The 23,644-nt window shown below is 44.2% G+C and overlaps 1 protein-coding gene across 2 annotated transcripts in view; it reads left to right on the top strand.

Moving 5' to 3' along the window:
• Positions 1–23,644, top strand: part of ARHGEF4 (Rho guanine nucleotide exchange factor 4) — a 183,444-nt gene that overhangs the window by 119,785 nt on the left and 40,015 nt on the right. For both annotated transcript variants that reach the window (XM_030954386.1, XM_030954387.1), the window contains one exon: positions 12,320–12,459. In XM_030954386.1, the coding sequence (XP_030810246.1) occupies positions 12,320–12,459 (140 nt within the window). The remainder of the gene's footprint in view (positions 1–12,319; positions 12,460–23,644) is intronic.

Here is a 23,644-nt window from a genome sequence, read left to right as displayed (position 1 = left end):
TCCCCACTGCATGCTACGTGCCTCACTCACTGATTTTAATCACAGGATAAGTCTCTTTTAAAGCTCCTTTAGAATAAATCAACAACACTCACTGTTCTCACCTGTTCCTGAAGGATTTTACAGAAGCTGAGGAGCAGCAGAGCAGTATCTCCCCTGGCTGCTTTTGGGGAAATATCTGTGTCTGTTGAGGTGAGGCACAGCAGCCCTGTGCAGGCTGAGCCTTGTCCTGCTGCTGTTTCCCTCCTCTGGGCTCTCCAGCTCACTCTCCACACCCCTTACTTGTCAGGTGAAACAAATGTTTTTGGTGCTGAGAGCACTGGTCACTGTCACAGCAAAGATGGATGGCTTTCCAGGATGGATGGACATCATTTGGGAATTTGTTTTAGAGGTTGGGGCAGGGTTTTTTTCATATCAGAGGAAGAAATTTATATCTTTTGACAGTAGTCTCCTGAGGGCCTCTTTCCTTTATTGATACTTCAGTGTTGTCCTTTGATGTAATAATCCTGCATTACATAGGCTGTCACTCAGAAATGATGAAGCTGGGCTTTTGGTGCAGGGGAATGCCACCAAAGCTGAACACAAAAATAATTATTTGAATTTATGAGACAGAGACAGCCATACCTTAACTTAAAGGAAGATGTTTCTGCACAGAACAAATCATGATGAATATGAAAATTAGCCAGGAGCTTGGTCTTACAGAAATATGATCTAAACTGACAGATTTTGTGTTTACACTTCGACCAGGCCATGTGTCCAGCCAGTTTAAAATACACAGACAGCATCCAATAGCAGTGGCACTGTGGAATTCAATATTTTAAAGTTTGGCTAAACACAGGGAAGATCACATTTGACATACCTGCTCTTGAGTGAAAAGATTATTGTGCTGGTTTCATAAATCCAAAAAATTGATGAGGAATTGTAGGTTTGTTAGCCAGGGCAGTGCATTAGAGCACACAGAGATCTGCTCTGAAGGGATGTTCCTGTTTTAGCCTGGGTGTATTTTGCAAGCAAGCTCCCCACTGGTGTCAGATTTGCAAGGATGACTTTGCTGCAGCCAGGTCTCCAGGAGAATCTCCCTTTTCTGACCAGTGCCTCACATACAGCTGCCTTTGCCTGTGCTTCATTCTTACCATCTCCAGCTGGGCATGGGCTCCACTGCTAAATTAGTTTCCAAAGCTCCAAAATATTCTGTGTTGCATGCAGTGATCTGGAAGTGGTAATGTGTCATTTGGAATTCACAGTTCAAAATGCATGCTTAGCATCTCAGGCTCACAATTTGCTGAAATGCTGATCTGCCCAACTCTGCTGTTCTGATTTCCTTCTCCAGGCCCACAGTAAACATCCTAAGTGATGGATTTAACTATGAAAGGCACCCTGGCCAGTGTGACCTTGACAGAATGGGTTTTTTCCTTTTAAAGGGGCTATTAATAATGGCTTTGAATGGAATACTTAATGGATTTCAAGAGGAATAATGTTTTCCTTGGAAGAATTTTCTTGCTGTAGGCTGAGATTGCATCTGACACATCCAGCCACAGTTCAGACCTGGAGCTGAATGTTGTGGAAGAGCTCTGACATGAGGCACCTTCTCACACCACTTTTCTAGGAAACTTCATTTATTGAAAGCAAAGCCTCCTTTTGTTCCTATGATATTAGAAAGTTTATTGAGATGCATCAATCAGTAGGTTCAGCATCTTGAGGATAATTCTTTAAATCTGATTTGCAGTAATCTATCATATCTGCATGCCCAGACTCCCAGGGAACAAGTGCTTCACAGTGGGCAGCCCAGAAGAACAAATCAAATGCATAAGGCTGTAGGGCCTGTCCTTGAGTTCTTCAATGCATTTAATAAGAATATCACTGTCCATGTACAGTGATAGCATTGATGCTATTTGTTTGATTATTATTTGATATTATTTCAGTGCAGATTCTTTCACTTTCACACGTATCACTGGCAGGAAGGTGTGGAGTCCCTGGGGAGGAGAGGTGTGGGGGCTGGCAGGTGTGGGGTGCAGCTGGATCTGCTGTGAAGGGCACCCCCAGCCAAGCCAAGCCAAGCCCCAGGGCTCCAACCTTGCCTTGGTTTGTACAGCTGCTCTTCAGCACAGGTATTGGTGATTAAAACCAGCCAGTCCTGTGCTCTGGGAGCAGAGTTTGTGCTAACACAAGTGTAAATATGCCGAGTCTGAGTGAATTTGGATTTCCACCTTGTCTCTGTCCATCAGGTCCCTGAGCTGATGTGGTGCCCTGGTGTTCTGCACCCACCTTCCACTGGCAGTGCTCTTGTGGCTTTTTCTACTCTGCTATAAAAACTGATTACATTTGGCCATGTTCAGCATCTGTCCTGTAGCTGGCTCAGAGCTGATCTCCCAAATCTGTTCTAAATAACACCAAAGAATTCCCCTGACTAATTCAGAGCCTGGCTTTGACTCCTTTGTGTGGCATTGTGTGATTCAAATGTATGCTGCAAAAAGCCTGATCCCTTAGCTATTGTGGTACTTGTAGTTAAATAATATTAATCCTTGATTTTCTGTTTTCCCCTCAGAAATATTTGGTAGCTTCAGCTCAGGGATTTTCTTAGAACTCAGATTAAAATATAAACTGGGACAGAGGGATTTCCTATAGGTAAAGCAGTTTTAAAAGTATTTTTAATGAAAATATTGTATCCCCAGCATGAAACCAGATGAAGACTGGTCATGCAAAATAATGTCAACAAAACAATCTTGCTGCCCCTTGAGACTTATACTTGATAATGCACAAGAGCAATTGAAAGTCTTCTCATGGCATTCATTTTTAATTACTTCTGTGGTCCAAGGTCATAGATATAAGCCACTTGTCAGCCTGGATAGCTTCACCAAGATAAAGACTAAATTTATGGCATTTATGCAGAATTCTGGGAGAAACCAAAGGTCACATTTTTCAAATTGAAGTGTTCCAAGTTAGCCTCTTAAACCAGTCCTCAGACACTTGGATAAACAGCCTGCCTTCCCCAAGTGCCAGCAGAGGCTCTTTGTGCCTCAAGCAGCCCCTGCCCAGTGCCTGTGCCACTCACCAGCCCAGGCTGGGGCTTGCAGGCCTCCTCCAGGCTCTGCTGAGAGTTTTGCCTTAACCAAAGTGGCCACGTTGCCAAGGCTTTAAATTATTATGAAAACAATTCTTCATTTTTAATGGTTCAAGTTATGATGTGAATGATGCCATTATAAGAAAGACCTGTGTCTGTTTTGTTTCCATGCAAAGTTGGCATGGCCAAGTGGAACATTTTAGAGACTATTGTGATATGAATTGTTTCACGTCCTAGTGGCAATTCTTCATAAAAATCATATTAGCCATCTTTAGTGTGTTTTTTCAGGCCAGTAGTTAAACTTTGTGTGTAGGGAATTTTCTTGTTTCTAGACTGTGATTTAGAACTGAAGAAAATTTTTTGCTTTTTGGCAACAAAATCTTCAGCAAAGACTTATCTACCAAGCTCTTGGTCTCTTGAGGGTGTGCTTGAATGTAGAGACAGAATAAAAATGCAGAATCTTTGGAAATATGGGTTTCATTTTTTATTTTTGATTGTTTGACAGCAACTTGTGTTCACTAGTTCCTGGCACTTGGAATGTGAGGCAGGTCCATCCTTGAGAGAGGAGCAGAGCACAGACGTGAGGAACTACATGACCTGTGCTAAGTGACATTAGTCTTAACTGAACTCTGGACAGCAGTGAACATTTGTTTCCTGAGACCTCCAGGAAATAAAAGTCAACCAGAATTTCCTACAGCAGGTCTGTGTTCTTTCCTTTGTTTAATAAAGCACCAGGTACAAGACAGGAGGCTCTGTGAGAGCCCAGGATAGCTGAGTTCCTACCATGCTCCTGTGAGTGCTCTGAGGAAGTTGTTCTAGAGGTGAAGCAAATCAGCACTGAATCTATAGAATTGAAAGAGACAAGGGCAGTGTGAGATTTGGGACATAACAGCACTTGCATGGAGAAATCACCAATTAAGTCTTTGGAAAGCAGCTGCAGAGGCAGGAGGGACAACAATTCCTGAGAGAATGGGGGAATATTTTCTGTTGGAGGTCCTTTATTTGAGGGCTAGTGATGACTGAAAATATTGTTCTGTCTGAATGGTTTAAGGGTCTTTCATTTGCATTCTGGAAGAGAAAAAAGAGAATTAAAACAAAGATTTTTTGAATGCTTGAGTATGCACCAGGGCTTTGGTTCAGATGAGCACAGATGAGGTGAAGGCAGAGCAATGAGACTCAGCAGCAGTAAGATAAGTGTGGCTCCTGTGTTTGCACATTCCCACAGGCAAGTTTCATTTATTTGTGCAAACAAAAGCTGAGAGAAGCCCAAAGGTGATTCCAGGGGTGATGCCACAGTTGCCATGCACTGAAATAGTGTCAAGTTGAGATCATCTAGGGGAGTCTGTGGGAATAATCAGCGTGTCTTTTTTTACCAGATTGCTGATCTTCCAACTTGTGGGATGTGCTATAAGGTTTTGAAAATCTGGAGCTGATGCTCTTCTAAAAATAAACAGATAAAAACAAATAAATTCCTGGAACCTTATTGACAAAATCTCTTCCAGTCCATTTTTGTCAGGCTTGTCAGCTGTACTAACACTCTTTGATGCTGCTTTATCTCCCATGTTTGCTGAAGTAGGTGTTGCCCACTGTAAATAACTATTGTTCTGGTTTCCTGGCCCATTTGCTTGAATTTCCTCAGTTTTTGTTACATTTCTAGATAAGAATGTGTGGCTAGGGATGCAGGGATGGAGCATTTTCAGCTTTGCAGGTGAGCTGGTGGCTCCCTGAGGACTCTGCTGAGCTGAGCTGCCTCTGGTTGCGCTCCAGCAGGAGTGTGCTGCTCCCCAGGCAGCGTTTTGGGATGCAGTGCTCTGAAGAAGGGACAGCTTTGGTGCTGCTGGTGGTTTTCACATCAAGGGAGAGCAGTTTGGTCTGATTTTTACTCAAATGTAGCAGACACAGGGCTAAGCAGCAGAGTGGAATGGACAGGTGAGAATTCCACATGAGTTTGGAGTGTCAGTGCTTGTTACCTGTTAGAAAAGAGAAAAGCAATCATTTCAGTCTTCACAGAGGAAATGTTCAAAAAAATGATGGTAGATTGTCTCACCTAGACACACACACATCCAAACTGCTTTAAACTGCAGCCACTTCAATGAATAAAACTCATTTTTGGGGGAGCAAATGACATGCCAGGTATTTATTGCAACCTGCACACCCTGCCAGGGATATGGTAAAGAACGTACCTGGATAAGGATTTGTCTGCCAGCTTTGATTGCTGCCATTGCCTTCGTGCTTAGATTGTGATAGGGCTTAAAGGACTGAACTGAAATTGGCCCCTGTTGTGTTCAGGGCTGCCCAGACATAAAGTAAACAGCATTTGCAGAGACGTTCGTCTGCAAAACCAGAGCAAACAGCCACTCTGGATGAGTAATCAGACCTGAGCAAACAAACAACAAATACATGCAGGAGGAGGAGGACGTGCCTGCTTTTTTCCAAGTCAGTAGCTGTGATGGGAGCAAGGCCAGTGAATTAATAGTTTGTGTGCAGTACAACAGGGGCACTTTTTGACAAAGGATCAGGCTTTGGATGAAGAAAGTACATTTATGTGATTTTGTATCTGTTTTCCCCACTGTGTCCACTCTTCCTCAAAGGTAGTTAAATCTCTGCCCCTCTCCCATCTGTGCCATCACCCAAGAAGCCAGGGGGGGGCTGGGGGCAGCTCTGTGCCCTGTGTGTGCCCTGTGTGTGCCAGGGCAGAGTGGGCCAAGCTGCACGTGGTGATGTGGGACTCAGAGCTGCAGAGCCATTCATAATCCACCTCTCTCTTCCCCATAATTATCTCTGCTACCCGAGAGAGCTGAGAACTCCCCTAAGCCTCCCTGCAAGTCATTTAGATTCTAATTGGGATTTAAAAACTCCTGAAACCTGAGTGGGTGGCTCAGTGCATTATTGCTGATGAATGGTACCCTGGGTGATGTGCCCAGCAGACCCACAGCGGATCTGTGCTTGGTTTCCCACTGAAGAGCTGTCTTTTTTTTTCAAGCACAATTTGCTCTTTACCTCAGCTAATTAGGAACTGGCTTCATTCACAAAAGAAATTCTGTTTGTGGCACTATACCAAAATGTTAATTCAATTTTGTTATGTTGAATCCTTTCCCTTCTTAATGTTTCTTTAAAATGGAGGGGATGAAGCTTGCTTACTTAAATATTTTCTGTCTTTCCTTCCCAGTCTGTGGTTTCTCCTTGAGAGATTGGCTTAATATGGTTTTGTAACCTACTCAGAAATGTCATCTAATGACCTCAGCTCTCTAGGCTTGGTTTTGAAGGACCAGGTTCCTGGTGATTTTCTGGTTTGTTTTGGTGTTTTGTTTTATTAAGTTTTTTCTCCCCATGAAGCTCATCCTAACTGGTCATTGTTCCCTTGTTGCTAATTCCCTGCCTGACTTCCCTTTCCCTGTTAAACTGGCCCACAAGCATGAGCAGAATGCTGAGGGAGGGTCCATGAGCATAGGGAGAGCTGCAGAATTGCACTGCTGGGGCAGGGCTGGGGTGACATCACTGATGGATTTCACTGTGGCAGCTGCAGAGGGACCTCTGGACCAGCATCTGATAAATGAAGCACATAATGAGAGCAGGACTGATGGAGGCTGCAGCTCTATTTCCAAGGAGACAAGGCTTCAGCAACCCCAAAAGGGTGAAGAGGAGGTAGAGGGGCTCTTCTCACCCGGGCCATGGAGTCTGGGTGTGGTTCCCACCCCCATGCTTCACTTGTTTATCATCTTAAATCTCTTGAAGTGCTTCCTGCACAGCTGCACTGAGCTTTCCTGTGGGCTGCACACAACCACAGCAATCTCTGCTCACTGAGGCAGAGGGGATGATGTTGTTAGCTCTGAAATAATTTGCTCTGTGAGTGTAAATCAGCCTCCTACTGTTGTTTTGGTGAATTATTTTAAATGTAAATGCTGCAGAGACAAATGAAATGGGTGGATGTGGAAAAAGCACACTTGAAAGAGAGAACTCAAATACAGGAAAAATTGTTCTCTTTGTCAATATAATGTGCTTTTAATAAACTATGGATGCTCTTGGCTTTCCAAGCTGTCTGTAATCATCATAGATTCCTGTCCCAGCCTTACCCCTAAAAGCTGTAGACTGTAAGTCAAGTGAAAACAGATAACCAACATTTTGGGAAAGTGCCTGCAGCTCATTTTCCTTCAGTCCTGGGTCATTGTTCAGGCTTGTGACCCAGACACACGTCTGGAGCTCCTTGCCACTGGGGAGCTGCTGGGGTTTGTTCCAGCTGAGACATAAACCTCAGTGAGTTTGAGAGAGCTCTCTTAAGAGGCTGTGCTAAATTTGGGGCTGTAGTGTCCAACTCCTCCAAGGAAACTATTCTAGAAATTTATTCTGTGAGAATAGTTTTCCACTGAGAAGGTGGGATTATATTCCTTTATTTTTTATGGTGGTAGGTGTATGTAGTTTTTAGGTGTTACTTTGATTTGGGGTTTTGTTTGAGCTTATTCTTTTTTGATTGTTTGACAGCAACTTGTGTTCACGAATTCCTGGCACATGGAATGTGTGAGGCAGGTCCATGCTTTGAGAGAGGAGCAGAGCACAGATGTGTGGAACTGGTGACATTAGTCTCAGCTGATCTCTGGGCTGCAGTTAACATTTGTTTTCTGAGACCTCCAGTAGATCATCCAAGTCCAACTTCGTCTTCCCGCCAGTTTGATGAACAACACAAAACCTTTGCTCTGTCTTCCCCTCCCTGCCATCCCTGTTGGTGGTGAAGGTCAATGTAGGGGGGCAGTAGAATGTAATCTTACCCCTCCATGAGTTGCAGCTGGGATCAATTACTAGAAATTAAGAACACCTGTAACTAATGAGAACAAGTGCCATAAAAGGGTGCTGCAAGGATCCAGAGGAGTCACTGCTCAGAGGAGCTGCTCCATGAGAAGCGTTAAGAAGGTATGAAGCTTAGGAGCTATGGGATCCTTGCAGTGTAAGGTTAATAGAACTGTTGCCGTGCACTGTCTTAATATATAAGGCAACAGGTCAAGGCTGTCCCAGTGCAGCCGCACTGGTTTGTCCTGCAGTGTCACCTGGGGATTGTGCAGACCCCCCATGCAGGCAGCTGCCCTCCAATGACCCCATTTACCTCTGAGAAGGATGCCAGGGGGGCAGTAAATTGTTCAGCTGTGGCTTGTCTCTCCCTCTGGGCACTGAGTGCTCTTCCCTGTGAAGCACAGAGCTGGTAACAGCTCCAGAGGCTTCCTGGTGCCATGGAGAGCTCTGGAGCTGTGTGTCTGTACCTCCTGGAGCTGCCTGGCATTGCCTTGCAGCAAGGCAGGGGCACAAGCAGAGCCCAGGCAGGACCCTTCCCACTGCTGCCTGCTTACACCTGCATCCCAGACCCTGTGGGGAGGTGTGAGCAGGGTGAGCCCTTCCCCTGGGCCAGCTGGCCAAGCTTCACTTGGCTTGCACAGAACCCTTCCCTTTAGTCCCTGAGTGCAGCCCAAGTGCTCTGCCAGGCACACAGGGCACCTGTGTTCCAGTGACACGTTTTGTATGAGTTTTAAAGCTTCACATCCTCAAGATATTTCTTCATGGAGTCAGGTTTTTGACACTTTATCTGTGTGGATGCATTAAAAAAGAGTTTGTGTGGCAATCTTTTGTGAGCTGCTCTTGCTAGCATTATCCATCTGCTTTTGTACTGGAATGACATAAATCCCAAGCTTGGGCTAGGACTAACAGCAGCAGGAAACAGTTTTAGTTCTTGCACATATTGGCTGTAGTACTAAATGTTGGTTACTCCCCCTCCCTCTGATCCTGTGTGTGGGATTTGTTACCATATTTAGTGAAATTTATCAGGACAGAGGTATAAATATGAAGAACTCTGCTTGAGTTAATTGATGCTGGCTTTACTTTCTGACAGAACATTGTTCCCTGGTGTGGCCTGACTGCCCGGGAAGGCCAGGTCAGGTCAGGGCTCCAGAGAGGCCAGGCACGACTGTGCCACTGAATTCAGTGTCAGACAGACATGAGCACCTGGGGGTGGCAGGAATGAAGCACCTGAATTATCCCCTGTGCAGTTGCACAGTGTCCAGCCCGTGCTGTGCTCTGGGCAGGCTCATAGGCAATCCAGCAATCTCTGCTAACTTGTCTTCTAAGATTTTTGTATAGTGCTTGCCTCTTTTCTACTTGACCTAGTTTATGCTTTGCACATTAAGTCAGTTCCTACACTAAAAGCCTTCATTCTCCTACTTCCTTGGTGGCTTTCTAGTGCATTGGGTCACCATTTCAGACTACTATTTTATTTATTTGTGGTCATGCCTTTCATCTAACCTGCTTCAGAGCAAACCCTTATTTTTTATCGATTTAATTCTTCCCTGCAGCATTAGTTTGGGAAGATGTGCAATTGCTATCCTGGGCCATTCTTCCTCAAGGATGGAGAACTTTCTTATGCCTGTGAAGTATAATTTTGGTGCAATATGTCTTCTTTTTTTGCCAGCAAAACTAATCCCAAATGCAGTAGCAGGTCTTGAGACAGCAGAGAATTGATGAGCTTGGTAAGATCAGAGAGGAAAAACAGATCTCTGGTAAAAGCAAGCGCAGCTTTCAAGGCACTTAGCAGAGGTATAGAGCATTTTAAGTAACACAGATAAATACCTCCCTGGAGCTTTTGCTTTTTCATCTAAGCACAGATCAGAGAACAAATAGGAAAATGTGGGGGCAGAAAACAAAAGCCTTAAAGATGCCAATAAACATTTTTCAAGCTGAAGGTTACTTTCAGCAGTGAAAATAGCAGAAGATGTGTAAGGGGAAAGCAATGAAGCCATGTGTAAAAGGGAGAAGAATGAGATCAGAGAGCTGCAGAGGAGTTTTGAATTAAGTGACTGCTGACTTGCTTCTTATAAATGATTTATTTTTATTTGTTCTTGAAAAACATTTTTAATTTGTTTCTGTGCTACACTAACACACTGGAAATTGTTCATTACTATCAAAGGTTTTTCAGAGAGTGTGTGAGCAAAAAGTGATACCTTTAATGCCCTTGAATTTAGTTTTTAAAGTTCCAGTAACTCTGCATGAGATTATAATATCAGTGCTCTTCCAGCTGGTTTTGAGTTTTATATTAATGGACTAGGTCTTAACCCCAGAATTGCTTTATATGCAATCTATACTACTGGCACATATTCAGTGCAGAATTTCTGTATAATGAACATGTGAGGTGTCAGAGCAAAGCTAGGGGAATGCTTGATTTTTGTGTGAAATGTCACTTAAAGTTGAATGGTTGGGTAGTTCCATACTTGCTCAGAAAATTCTGCTTTAATCATAACTCACATGCACCTCTGTGTCCTGAATTGCCATCAATACCAAGTGCAGTCCCAGCTTCAGACAATCTTTGCTCTGTTGTGCCTATTTATTGAATTCAAAGCATAAACAAGCAAGTATTTAGTTTAAAAATAGCTCATACTCATCATTTTGATGTCAGGTCACTGCATTGAACTGATAGCTGCTACACTGAATTTCCACCTCCCTGTAAATAGCAGAGATCAGGTGGGGCAGCCTTAACAAACCATCCCAAGCACTGAGAGTGTTGATGGGGACAAACTCTGCAGGTCTGGCTGGAAGTCTGTCAGCACTTCCTTCAGTGCTAATGTGGTGCAGCTTTGGTTTCAGGTAATTAATAAGCTAATAAATCACAGGGTGCATTTTTTGACCCAATGGCACAATTATGTGCATAAGAGGCACTTGCACTATGAAGGGAAAGGAGGGCTCAAGAGCAGCTTTGTGAGTCTCTGCTATTAAAGCTCTACAAGGTCAAGCTGAAAAGATTTTTTTCACCTGTTCTGCAAAATTTGGAGGCTCACATGATGTAACTTGCACAAGACTGTTGCCAGGTGTGCTGATAGTAATGTCTGTGTTGTCATTCAGTTTTACTCCTGTAGTCATGTCAAGTCCATTTACTGAAATCACAATTTATATAATTTTCTGTTGTTCTCTGCACCATGCCTGTGTAGGTGCTTCATGCACAGGAATCTTTGTCAAGCCTGCTGCTTTGTCATGGAAACTGTTGCCCTGGCAGTTGCTAATCCAGAGGAATATGTCAGCAAGTGGTTTCTGTAATCACTGTCATTTTTCACAGATTTCAGAACGGAAGGTTCATGTTCAGGAACCAGTACAGGGATGGGATGAATGTCACACATGGCACTGCAGGGTATTTGCTAATACCTCAAGGAGACTTTAGGAAAAAGATCCTGCCCATGAAACAGATGCAGTGACACTTTCTTCTGTGCAAGGAGTATAAATGCCACATTTTTATTTCCCTCAGCCTTGAGATTTCAGTGTTTGCTGTAGATGCAGACTGTGAACCCTCCATTATCTGTAGCTCGTTTGGGGCTGTGCTGAGCAGAATGGCCTTCCTGTGGTAATAATGGGTCATTCTGGAGCAAACACCATTTTAGGTATTAAAAACGATTCTCAAATAAGTGTGTGGACAAAGAGCAAGGTGAAGGTTGATCCCAAAGGTTGAGATTTCCTTTGGCCAGATAGGATTTGGTAAATCATAATCCTCAAGGTATGAAGTGGCAGACATGAGCTCTTGTTACCTAGTCCAGTTTCCAGCAAGGTCCGAATAAAATCACATTTGTGCCATCATTGCCTGTGCCTTTTTTCAGACCTTGTTTTGCTATTCTTGCTTGGTCTTTTCTTTGCAACATGCAGCAGCTGTCAAATTTTTTTAAAATCATATTTTCCAGTCTAGAAAAAGACACAATCATTTATGGGGGTTAAACATGGGTGGAGAAAAATTCTCTGAAGAACAGGTATGGATGAGGGTGAATTCTGACCCAAATTTTCTCTAGTTTCCTTGTCTTTTTCCACTTTATGCTGCATTATGGTGCCCCTTGCTCCAGAGAAGTGCCATCCTGTTTCAGTGCTACTTAGGCAGCACTGAATTTTTTTTTGAAGTTTTAAGGTTTAAAGTTATTTTTATATTTTGATTTATATTGATGGATAAATGATTTTTTGTGTGTTTTATATGGGTAATTATTTTAATATTACGAGTTAATAATGTAAGTTTTTAAAATTATATGGGTTACTTTTAATGTTTGATGGAATAATAGGTTATGTTTTGCTTTTGTAAATGAAAAACATTTTTGGTGGTAATTGAAGAGAAATAGAATTAAATGTAGATGAAATTTTAGAAGTGTTATATTAAAAAAAATGGTTTTATCTATATGGTGGTGCAGAGAAATATTTTTTAATATTGATTGTTTTTGGAATGCTGTGCTGTGTGCCAACGTGTGCATTTTGCTGTTGCAGTGATCACTGACGGAGGCCTGGACAAGACAGCCCTGACGGACGATGTGGGCAGCGAGGAGGATCTGTACGAGGATTTCCGCAGCTCTGCCCACCGCTACGGCCACCCCGGCGGCGGCGGCGAGCAGCTGGCCATCAACGAGGTGGGTGCGCTCCTGTGCGGGAGGGCAGGGGGCTGCTGGCCGGGGAAGGTGGCCAGGCTGCTGGAGCTGGCTCTGGGAACATGGGCAGGCTGATGGTCTGACCCTGGGACCATGGACAGGATGATGGGTCTGACCCTGGGACCATGGGCAGGATGATGGGTCTGACCCTGGGACCATGGGCAGGCTGATGGGTCTGACCCTGGGACCATGGGCAGGCTGATGGTGCTGGCTCTGGGACCATGGGCAGGCTGATGGTCTGACCCTGGGACCCTGGACAGGATGATGGGTCTGACCCTGGGACCATGGGCAGGCTGATGGTGCTGGCACCATGGGCAGGATGATGGGTCTGGGTCAGGGAACATGGGCAGGATGATGGATCTGGGTCTGGAACCAAAGCCAAGCTGCTGGCCCTGGAACCACAGCTAAGCTGCTGGGTCTGCTTCTGGAACCACAGCCAGGCTGATGGGTCTGGCTCTGGAACCACAGCCTGGCTGCTGGTTCTGGTAATCACAGCCAGGCTGCTGGGTCTGGTTCTGGCTCTGGAACCACAGCCAAGATGCTGGATCTGGTTCTGGAACCACAGCCAAGCTGCTGGTTCTGGCTGTGTAACCACAGCCAGGCTCCTGGTTCTGGCTGTGTAACCACAGCCAGGCTCCTGGTTCTGGTTGTGTAACCACAGCCAAGCTGCTGGTTCTGGTTGTGTAACCACAGCCAAGCTGCTGGGTCTGGTTCTGGTAACCAGAGCCAAGCTGGTCATGGCACAGCAGATGGGGCTTTAAATGTCATTTACTGTGGGCCCCGTGTACAGCCAGGTGACAGCAGGGGCTGGGCTGTCCATCCAGGTGCTGTCCCCAAGGCCATGCAGAGCCACAGGGCCTCTCCTCCTGGATGTTTTTGAGTAAGAAGTTTAAAAACGCTAATGAACTTGTTAAAAACATCATTGAACAAGTTCAGACTTGGAGTGTGTTGTACTGAAAGCATAATGGAAATGTTGGAAAAATCCCTGGTCTACCTGTTTCTTTTTCATAGATAAGAAGGGTGCAAAGTTTGATACAGGTTTGGTCTTTGCTGTTTCTTCCTGCTCCCCAGTATATTTGTTCTGGGGATGTGAAAGACCTGTCTATGGAAATAAATCACAAAAGACTCCATTTTCTTCATGGTGGAAAAAGCCTATTCTTTATTCACGTATTCGCTCCTTTTTATACAGTTTTATAGACCTTGTGTGTGACTCCAGTTGGTTACTAGTTTTCTTGTTTCTTACTTTATTGATTAGTAAAAGGTATTTTACTTGTCCATCAAATCTCTCTACTCTTAAATACTTTACATGTTTTCTTCACTGCTTCTCATGGGATGGATTTAATGTTTCTGTAGGTGCTGGTTGTTTTTCACCTAGGAATAGATTATGTTAAGGAACTGCTCACACCAGGATTGCTTTCACATGGGAATTTGTAAAGTGCTAGCTTTGCTTAGAAGAAGTGGCAGGCTAGCTATCCATTTAGCAGAGCAGGCCTGATTTTGTGAGGCCTTTCTTTTATAATTTTTCTACCTTACTGCAACACCTGTCTTTTAGCTATTTTCTTTTATAGTGCTGATCCTGATTAAGATGACATCAGCAGTTTAAAAATGCACTACTTGGTCTAAGCAATGCCATGAGCACCACACTAACAGATCTAAGATGTTTTTTCTGTAAAAGTACTATTTTTTATCATGTGCATTAGAGCTGGCATCCTGCTACACCCAGAATGCTTTTTCTGTGAGGTGAACATGAAAGAGGGGAGCATGTTCACCACATGAGTGATCTCTTGAACTCCTACACCTTTTTCTCTCTTTCCTCTACTCATGTGTATTCCTACACATGACCTTCCCAAGATGAGAAGGCAGGGATGAAAGAAGTATTATATTTTCTTGTGCAATACCTTTTCTAACTGAAACTGTGTGGCTCTCAGTGTGTGTGTTTGATACACCCACTGATGGTGTTCCTGGGGTCTGAAAAAGCTCCAGAAAGCTGCACAGTGAGCGTAACAGCTTTTCCTCAGAAACAACAGCAGCAAATGCTCTTCCAGCAGTTCTCCTGCTCCCACTGCTCAGAATCCCCACCTGCAGCCCTGGGTGCCTGGGCTAAGGAAGGGAGTTACTTTATTTTCTTTTCCTATTGCTTACATCCAGGGGTTATCAAACCATGGCCAGAGCTTTTTAATTTAAACTCAGCAGTCTTGGGCTGTTGTCACTGGCAAGAAAACACGAGCAGAACACCAGAAAATCTTGAGTTGTGTTCTTCCATGTTTATCTGGTGTGTTGATGACAGTCCCAGGCACCACAGGGGTCAGTCCCAAGGCATGCACTGAGTCTGTGGGAGGAGGATTCTCCTTCCCTCCCACTCAGGTGCTTGCATCAAATAGGATATGCTCTGTACCTTCCCTTCCCTTCCCTTCCCTTCCCTTCCCTTCCCTTCCCTTCCCTTCCCTTCCCTTCCCTTCCCTTCCCTTCCCTTCCCTTCCCTTCCCTTCCCTTCCCTTCCCTTCCCTTCCCTTCCCTTCCCTTCCCTTCCCTTCCCTTCCCTTCCCTTCCTTCCCTTCCCTTCCCTTCCCTTCCCTTCCCTTCCCTTCCCTTCCCTTCCCTTCCCTTCCCTTCCCTTCCCTTCCCTTCCCTTCCCTCTTCCCTTTAGAAGTATTTTTAAATCAGGAAAAAAACAAACTTGCCAGCAGGTCTCACCATTGTGCATGTGGTGGGTGTTTCTTTATTGAGAACAATTGCTTTTCTTTCATTTCTTAAAAGTTCCTTTTATTAGAGTAAAATCCCCTCACTTGTAATCAGGAAAGCAAATGGATGTGTCCAAAGCAGGTGTAATTTGTATAATCTATGAAGTGTATGTGGGGTTTTGTTGGCCAGTTGACTTGAAAGAGGAAAGATTATTTTTGGCTTGTTCCCTAGAATCTTGCCTGTTTAGGAGCCAACAAAACTGTAAGAACAAACAGTTCATTATTTACTTTGTCAACTGGTTCCTAGCAGTAATTAATCCATCACTTGGTTTCAGTGAGCCTCAGCAAAGCTTCCCAGAACAAGAGATTACAGAAAAGCACAAAATCTCTGCAGTGAAACACTGAATCTGTGAGGTGGGAATTCCAAAGCAGCAGACATCCAAAGTGTTGGAATTGAAATATCTCAATATCTGGTAGTTGGACAGTTTTATCCTCAGCTTCCCTGCTGCACCAAAAGGTGGCTATTGATTAGCCCTGGGTGTTTTCCATGGTGCTAGGAGTGATGTAGGGTGAAGATTTCAGTGTTCACTCATTCAGTCACATTTTGTGAGTAGTCTCAGCTTTGTTTTATTGTATTCCAAGCTGCATTTTATTGGTTGTGGATAAGGAAACTATGGTAACCACATTATTCTTAGCCTTCTTGGAAGAAACAGCTTTCAAATAAACAGAGAAGGCTGAAATACATTTTCAAGGCTGTTGGCAGACCAAGTGTTGCATTAAAGAACAAAACACCCAACCACTGAGTTTTAGCTCATTTTGGATCAAGAGAAAATGATTATGAAATAAAAAAGAAACCTTTCATAAAACTAGAATAATTTATTGGCGAGAACACTAGAGGGATGAAAGAAAGCTGGGAAGGTTGTATAGAGCCCACCTAAGAAGAGCAGCATGAGAGTGTGTAAGAGCCAAAAAAAATCAATCAAAAAGTAATAATAAGGGTTTGGGATGAGAAAAGAGGCAGGGGAAGTAATTTTCTTGGGGCATCTGTTTGACATTCTTTCAAATGCTTTTGTGATGCTCAGGAAAAGAGATTTTTTGGGTTCAGATTGTACTTGGTAGAGTTTACTTTGTGTTTGCTCCAGATAAAGACTCTGTCCTTGTATCTTATTGCATCCAGAATATCACTGGCTGAAAATGCAGCAAGAGAAAACCTGTACTGCAAATGCTTTGTGATTCTGTCCTTCCAGTTTTCTATAAATGTTATGTATAGCACAGATCCAGCTCCAAGCTTCATTCAATGTGTTACATGCAGTGTGAAGTGGGGAACAGGAGGGATTAGGCACACACAAACCTGGCTCTGGAGTGACCATGGATGATAAGCTGTCTAGTTTTCCCCACTAGGTATTTGGCCTGGGTGAGGAAGCTTGGACCTCTTTGCTTGGTAATATCTGAGGTGTTCTGAGGGTTTGTTGTGTCCTGCTGTGGGGAGCGCCTGTCACCATCATATTTTCTGAAAAATCCTCTTTGCCCAGGATTCTCCTGCTAGGAAGCTGAGAAGCGTCAAAGAAAAAGGAAAACAATAGTATCTCATTTGCTTCTCCTGTGTTTTGCTGATTTGGAATGTGGTTTGGAGATTGTTTATCCAACATGTGAATTGTTTTGACTAATGACCAATCAGGGTCAGGCTGTGTCAGACACTGAAGAGAGAGTCACAAGTTTTTCATTATTATCTTTTAGCCTTCTGTAAGTATCCTTTCTCTATTCTTTAGTAAAGTTTTAGTATAGCATTCTTTAATATAATAAAATAATAAATTAGCCTTCTAAGAACATGGAGTCAGATTCTCAATTTCCTCCTCCGTCTCGGGACCCTGAAAATACCACAGGGCCCATGCAGCTCCTGCTTTGCAAGAAATGCAGTTGCAGTTCAGCCTGGCCTTGCAGCCCTCCATGAACAGCACCGTGCCCATCTTGTGAAAGAAAAGCTCTAAGTGTTCAGAAAAATAACAGCAAACTCCCAATTTTTTCCTTATCTCTTATGGCTCTGTGCCTGATAAGTTTGGAATTTGGTATGTGAAAAGGCACAATTCGTTGCTTCAGCAGGCCAGGATTTTATCTAAGGCACGTAGCCACTACTGCCCTGTGCTTTAGAGTGACAATATCATAGTGTCCTACAGATGTTTGAGCTAACCCATGGTTGTTGACAAGATGCAATTAAGCTAATTGGTTCAATCATATATGTTTCTGATTTAACAAAGTAATTAGTCCAGAAAAGTTGTTCAAAGTGGCACAAACAAAGCAGCTGCCATGCACCCAGGGCAGCAGGCACTGTGGCAGTACTCTCTCCATCTTACTGAGTCTCTCAAACATTGCTCTGGTGCTGGACTCTTTGATCTGTGCTGGGTTCACCCAGTGCTTCTCCCAGACCAGCCAATTTTAAACAAGACAGGCTTATGAACTGTTGGGGCTTTTTAAAGGAAAAAACCAAAACAAAACAGCAAAACCAAATCAAACCCCTAAACTCATAAAATGTTAATGCAGATGAAATCAGAACAACTGATTTTTATTTTGTTAAACATGAATAATATCCTTCATAGCCTTTTTCACTGCATTTATCTTCATTCTAATTAATAGAACTCTCTTGTGTACTATATGAAGGCAAATTTCATAAGACAGAAACCTTTTAAAATAGTGCCACAAAATATTGCCATTCCTTTTCTTTAAAAGAGTGCAGAATAGATTGCAAAATTTGTGGTCACCACGGATTTCCAGACTGAAAACAGAATGATTGATGATATGGAAGCAATATATAACATTCTTGTGTAATCCGGGAGAAGAGATTTATTATCACTTTTGTATCTTAATGTAAGTATTTTGCTAAAGCAAACAGAGACCAGTTAACAAACACCTGCCAGCACCCATTGAGTTGTTTTTTTGGGTTTTTTACCTTCTGGAGGACCCAATTCCTGCTTTTGTGTCCCACATATTCCTGCAGCCAAGGCTGACAGCTGTGCTCCAGAAGCAGCAGATATGATTTATTTGCAGGATACAGTATAAAGCTCAGTGCTGTCAAGGACAAGAAATAATGTTCCCCTGAGGACATAAATCTTTACTGGATCCTGGTTTTTGGTCCCAAGTGCTTGTGTAACTTTGTGTAGGGCTTAAATGTGAGTGTTCAGAGTACGGAGCCAGAATTGTAACTTCTTTTGCTGCCTGGTGGATTTAGTTTTTAGAGTTTTCTGGTCTGAAGACTCTGAAGGTTGTTTCAGAGGGCTTTTTGCAATGGATTGAAAGGAAATCAGTATATTCAAATGCTCTATGCAATTATGTCTCATCAAACACCAGGATCAGTAGCTAAGTGCTCCCAGGGGTTTCCAGAGCCATATTTCTGCCTTCTACCATGGGCAGCTGGGGCTGCTCTGGGCCATTTTCTCAGTCCTCCTCAGCACTGGGACTTGGGCATCCCCTGAGCAAGGGATCCTCCCTCAGAGGCTGAAGATGCAGAGAATGTGATGGAAGCCAGTCTAGCTCACTCAGCACTGAGGAAAGGCTGTCTTGAGAGTGAATGTCAGGCTTTTTGGAAAGGTGGGAGAAATGGGATGTGCTTTCACACCTGCAGTTGTGCAGTGAGCCCTCATCCATCCAAATGCTTGTTCTCAGCCATGGGAGGTGAGGGCAAGTAGCTCCCCTACCATGGATCTGGTGCATAGACTCCACAGGAGTTCAGTCCATGTGGGAGCATTTCTAGAAAATATTTGGCTTTTTTGCTGGACCATGCTTTCTCTGAACACCCCAATTAATCTGATATACATTAGGAATAAAGAACCTCCAAGCTTAGCTTGGTTTTTGAGTAAGAATAATGGGGGGCTGTTAGAACTGTAACTCCCAAACCCAAACTCTGTGGTATGACAGTGCTGCAGGTGTGTGGTATTTTCGGGGTCCCCCGTCATGGGGAGGAAAGAGTGAATCTGACTCCATGTTCTCAGAAGGCTAATTTATTATTTTATGATATTATATTATATTAAAGAATGCTATATTAAAACTATACTAAAGAATACAGAAGGGATACTTACATAAGGCTAAAAGATAATAATGAATCTTGTGACTCTTTCCAGAGTCTGACACAGCTGGACCGTGATTGGTCATTAAGTTAAAACGATTCACATTAAACCAACCAAACAACCACCTGTTGGATAAACAATCTCCAACCACATTCCAAAGCAGCCAAACACAGGAGAAGCAAATCCGATAATTATTGTTTTCATTTTTCTCTGAGGCTTCTCAGGAGAAGAAGTCCTGGCAAGGAGACTTTTCAGAAAATATGACAAGTGATACAGGTGCAGTAGGGAATGTACCTCTTTCTCCAGGCAGCAACTGACAGAACCAGAGGACACAGTCTCAAGCTGTGCCAAAGGAAATACAGGTTGGATATCTGGAAAAATTTTTTCACAGAAAGAGTGATAAAGTTCTGGAATGGCTGCCCATTCCAGAAGGTGGTGGAGCCCCCATCCCTGGGTGTGTTTAACAAAGCCTGGATGTGGCACTGGGTGCCAGGGTTTAGTTGAGCTGTTGGGGCTGGGTTGGACTTGATGGTCTTGAAGGTCTCTTCCAACTCAGTGATTCTGTGAGTGGGTTATGGGCTCAGTCTCTCAGGGAATCTGACTCCTTCCAGGAGCCAAGCTGGAGCAGCAGATCAGGAGAGGCAGCCCTGGCTTTCACCTCTTTGTGGGCACGGGTGTGCCCCACATGCACACAGACTTGTTTGAAGAGTGGGAGGGGCTGCCCAAACTTTCATCCCCAGCTGTAAAACAGAGCTAAATACGTCATTCAGAGGAGATAACTGGAGACAGTGTAGTGGCTTTGGAGCTCTTACATCAGCCCTGCCAGCTATTAGATTGTAAAGACTAACAGCGTCTGTTAACACTTGTTAATGATCTCTTGTGAGTATTAGGGGACTCCATAAAATGTCTGGGTTTTGTCTGCATTAAATGTGTTCCCAGTTACTGGGGTGGAAAGAGGGGCTTGGCTCCACAAATAGTATTCTCTTTGGAGAAAAAATGATCCAAGAATGTTTTAACTCCTGAAGTAACTTGTGCCAAATCGCCTCAAAAACTGTCTGTATTACATCCAGTGTGTCCATGGGCTCCCAGAGCTCTCTCTGATTCTCGCCACCACTTAAAGACAGTATGTTGTGTTTACAAGAGGTCTCTTTACTCTGAAGATAAATGCTTTGGCATCCCATTAAAAGGGCTCCTTTAACCCGTGGCACTGTGTCCTGTAGGGATAAGGGCTGCATTGCAGAAGGTCTTGGCTTCCTGCCTGCCACCTTCAGCTCCTGAGGGCCATTTCCCACAGTGCCACTGAGGTCTTCAATCCTCCCATGGGACAAGGCAGGCTCTAACCCCTCGAGGTCCTCATGGTTCTGCCTGCTGAGGGCTCTCACCTGCACCTAATCAGGGTCTGTGCCATGGAGCCAAGGAAATGTGCAGGTGAAGGGGAGTGATTTCACCATCCATGTGTGAAGTGGAAACCTTTCCAACCTGCCCTCTCTCTGATGCAAAGAAGGAATTTACCCTGTCCTCAGGAGCTCCTTGTTTGGCTTTCAGGCTCAGCTTGGTCCCTAACTCTCCAGTGCTGTTTTATGGGAGGAAGGGCATTAAAAGCACTGTGATACTTGCAGCCCTACAAAGATTTTAGTTCAGAAGTGTAATAAACTGCTGTTACCACTGCTTGAAACGGGAGTCTGACAGTGTGCAAAGACAAGTCTGTTTTGCAGAATCCTGGTGTTACAATTTGCTCTGCCAATGTCTTTATTTTAAAAAATAGGTGTGGGGATGTCCATTACCCCAGTTCAGCAGTTCAAGAAACACCTGGGATGGATAACAGTGCAATAACCAAGTGGATATTGAAGTGCAAAGATTTCCTGAGAGCAGGGGATAAAGAAGGAATGTGAGAGAGTAGGAATGCTGGGTAGTGTAGAGTTTACTGCAGAGGTTATTCCAGGCTTAAGTGTTTGCATGGAGACAGGGAAGTGAATATCTCTCATTTTATACCATACTTATCTCAGGTTCCTCTCAGCATGGTTTTGATATCAGAACATTTCTTGGATTTGTTCTCTTCTCCAAACCCTGATTTGGAGCAGCTTTTCTCTGCAAAGAATTTTCCTAACTCTCCAAAGAAAATTGTTCCCAGTGGTAGAAAAATAAAATCCCTTCTGACTCTTTTGACCCTTCAAAGAGCACTGATAATCCCTCAAGAGATCTTCCCCATTGAGTAGGGGACCAAGGCCCCCTGTCCTACACTTGGTAAATTGGAGGCTGAGTTAGCAGTAAGTCTGGCCATGGTTTAACAGAGTGAAGGCACTGACATATTCCTTGCAGTTTTATTTTCCCATTCTGGTGAAAGCAGAAAGATCAACGACAATAACCAACTGCTCAAGGGCCAGCCCTGCTCCTCCTGAGGCTTGGGGAAGGCTCCCCTCCCTCTGGGGCACCTGGGGGCAGCCCTCCTGGGTGTCCTGGGAGAGCCAGGTCACTGAGCCTCCCCCTGCAGCCAAAGGAGGAAATGTTCCTGCAGTGCCCCCGGGAAGGCTCCGGGGGCAGGGAACAGAGCAGCCTTTGTCCTCAGCCTTTGTCCCCAGCACTGGGGCTGTCCCACACCCCCTGTGCCACTGGTCAGGCTGTCCCCAGCCTTCAGGGGACATCGAGCTCAGCTTCTCCCTTCAAGTTTTGGGTTACAGGGAGCAGTGACCTAGAAAGGTGCCGTGGGGGTTGTTTTTGCAGTTCTCCTTCTGGCTGATGTTATCTGGGATCTCTAGAGAAGATCCTGTTTCTGACTGTTCCACTGCCTGGCAAGTCTCTGTGGCAACAGGTTTTATGAAATGGAGGCAGGGTGTGGGAGCTATCCAATACAGGCTGAATGCCCTGTTTTTTCCACATTCCTCTGTCCCTAAACATGCTTTGCTAGTAAAGCAGAGGGACACCTTGTTCATTTACTGCTGGGGCTTGAAAACCCATACTCACCTTTCTGATTATTGTAACAACCACTCACCCGGTTTCCTTCTGAGCTGTGTCTTAGATTCTTACTAATTTTTGGGGCAGTTTTTGGAGAACTGCCCATCAAGGTTTGATCTTCAGGGTGTATTGTTCTGCTGCATTTTGTCAGCCTTCTGGCTAAAACAGAGGTACCAGGGGAGATGTCACCTCAGAAGGCTGCTTGATCAATTAAAATTTCTGCCCTGCTTTTTTGTCATGTAGGACATAGAAGTGCCTAGCCTGATTCTTATACACAGCTTATGTATATCTTTTATCCTCTTGTGGCTTTCCTCATTCTCATGGAACTTGTTCTCATCTCTGGAGCTCATTCTTCTCCCCAGCCCTCCTGTGGCTCCTTTACTTACATCAGAAGGCAATGAAGGAGGACTCCCAGTTACTACAGACCAGCCTGGAAGAACTTTAGAGACCTGTCACTTGAAAGCAGTTTCCCTATTTTCTACCACCTCAAGACTGGTGTATTCTGTGAGAGGTTAAGATGCTGAGCAGTAAGAGAAGGGTCAGAACACTGCTCTGCAACTAAATGCATTATTTTAAAGGTGGCAGGTAAAGGAGCACTGTACTTGTCATTTTTATAGTGTGTGGGCTCAACAGATATCTGAGACAGCCCAAAACTACATTGCTTGTAAACCTCTGTACAGCCAGAAAGAAGGGGGACTAGTGGTCTAAAAACAACCAGAAAAATAAAGCTTGGCCCTGTTCCCCTCCCCTCTCCAGCCACTCTTGTAGAAACTCTTACAGGAGTTGTCTGTTAATGTTTTTCCAGCTTTGTACATAGGCATCTTCCTCTACTCCATGTTCCCATATTCACCTTGTCCTGTGATTCATCCCCTCTCATCCACTTGATCTGTTTCACTGGCTTCCTGCAGCTTCCTCTGACCTCACCTGCTTCAGCTCCCACAACTCTACCTGTGCCTCTTTCCTCTCTACTTCCCTTGACTTTTCTAGGGGTATTTCTCTGCCTGTTTTTCCCTTATTTCTCTCTTCCAGCCCACATAGTGCCCAAATGACCATTCCTTGTTATTCTGTGTTTTCTGTGGCTGTCAAATTTTCAGCTCAAAACCAGGATACCACAAAACCAAAAAGCATTCAAGTAATTTCAGGAGCCCAAACACCTCCTCTCTCAGTCACTAAGGATGTCATTGCCAGCATGTCTGTTCCTCTGCCCTGTAACAAGAGTGGTGTGGTCATTTTCTATCTGACCCTTTCTAGATATTGCATTCAGGCTCTTGATCTTGCTGGTCTCCAAGATGCAGCATTTCCTTTCTTTCCATCTGCCTTACTACACATCCCATTCAGCCTGTGTTTATTTCAGAGCATCATTATTACAATATCCTCTGTTCTGTGTCCAATTTGTACTGAAAATATCCACCTTCCTAGGCCACTGCATGGCCTGTGCCAGCCTGTGTTTGCTTCTCCCTGCTCGTTCCTTGCTTT

The sequence above is a fragment of the Camarhynchus parvulus genome, chromosome 9, assembly GCF_901933205.1.
Source record: "Camarhynchus parvulus chromosome 9, STF_HiC, whole genome shotgun sequence".
NCBI classification, from domain to species: domain Eukaryota; kingdom Metazoa; phylum Chordata; class Aves; order Passeriformes; family Thraupidae; genus Camarhynchus; species Camarhynchus parvulus.
The sequence above is the reverse complement of the archived record's forward strand: the minus strand, read 5'-3'. Positions and strand labels throughout refer to the sequence as shown.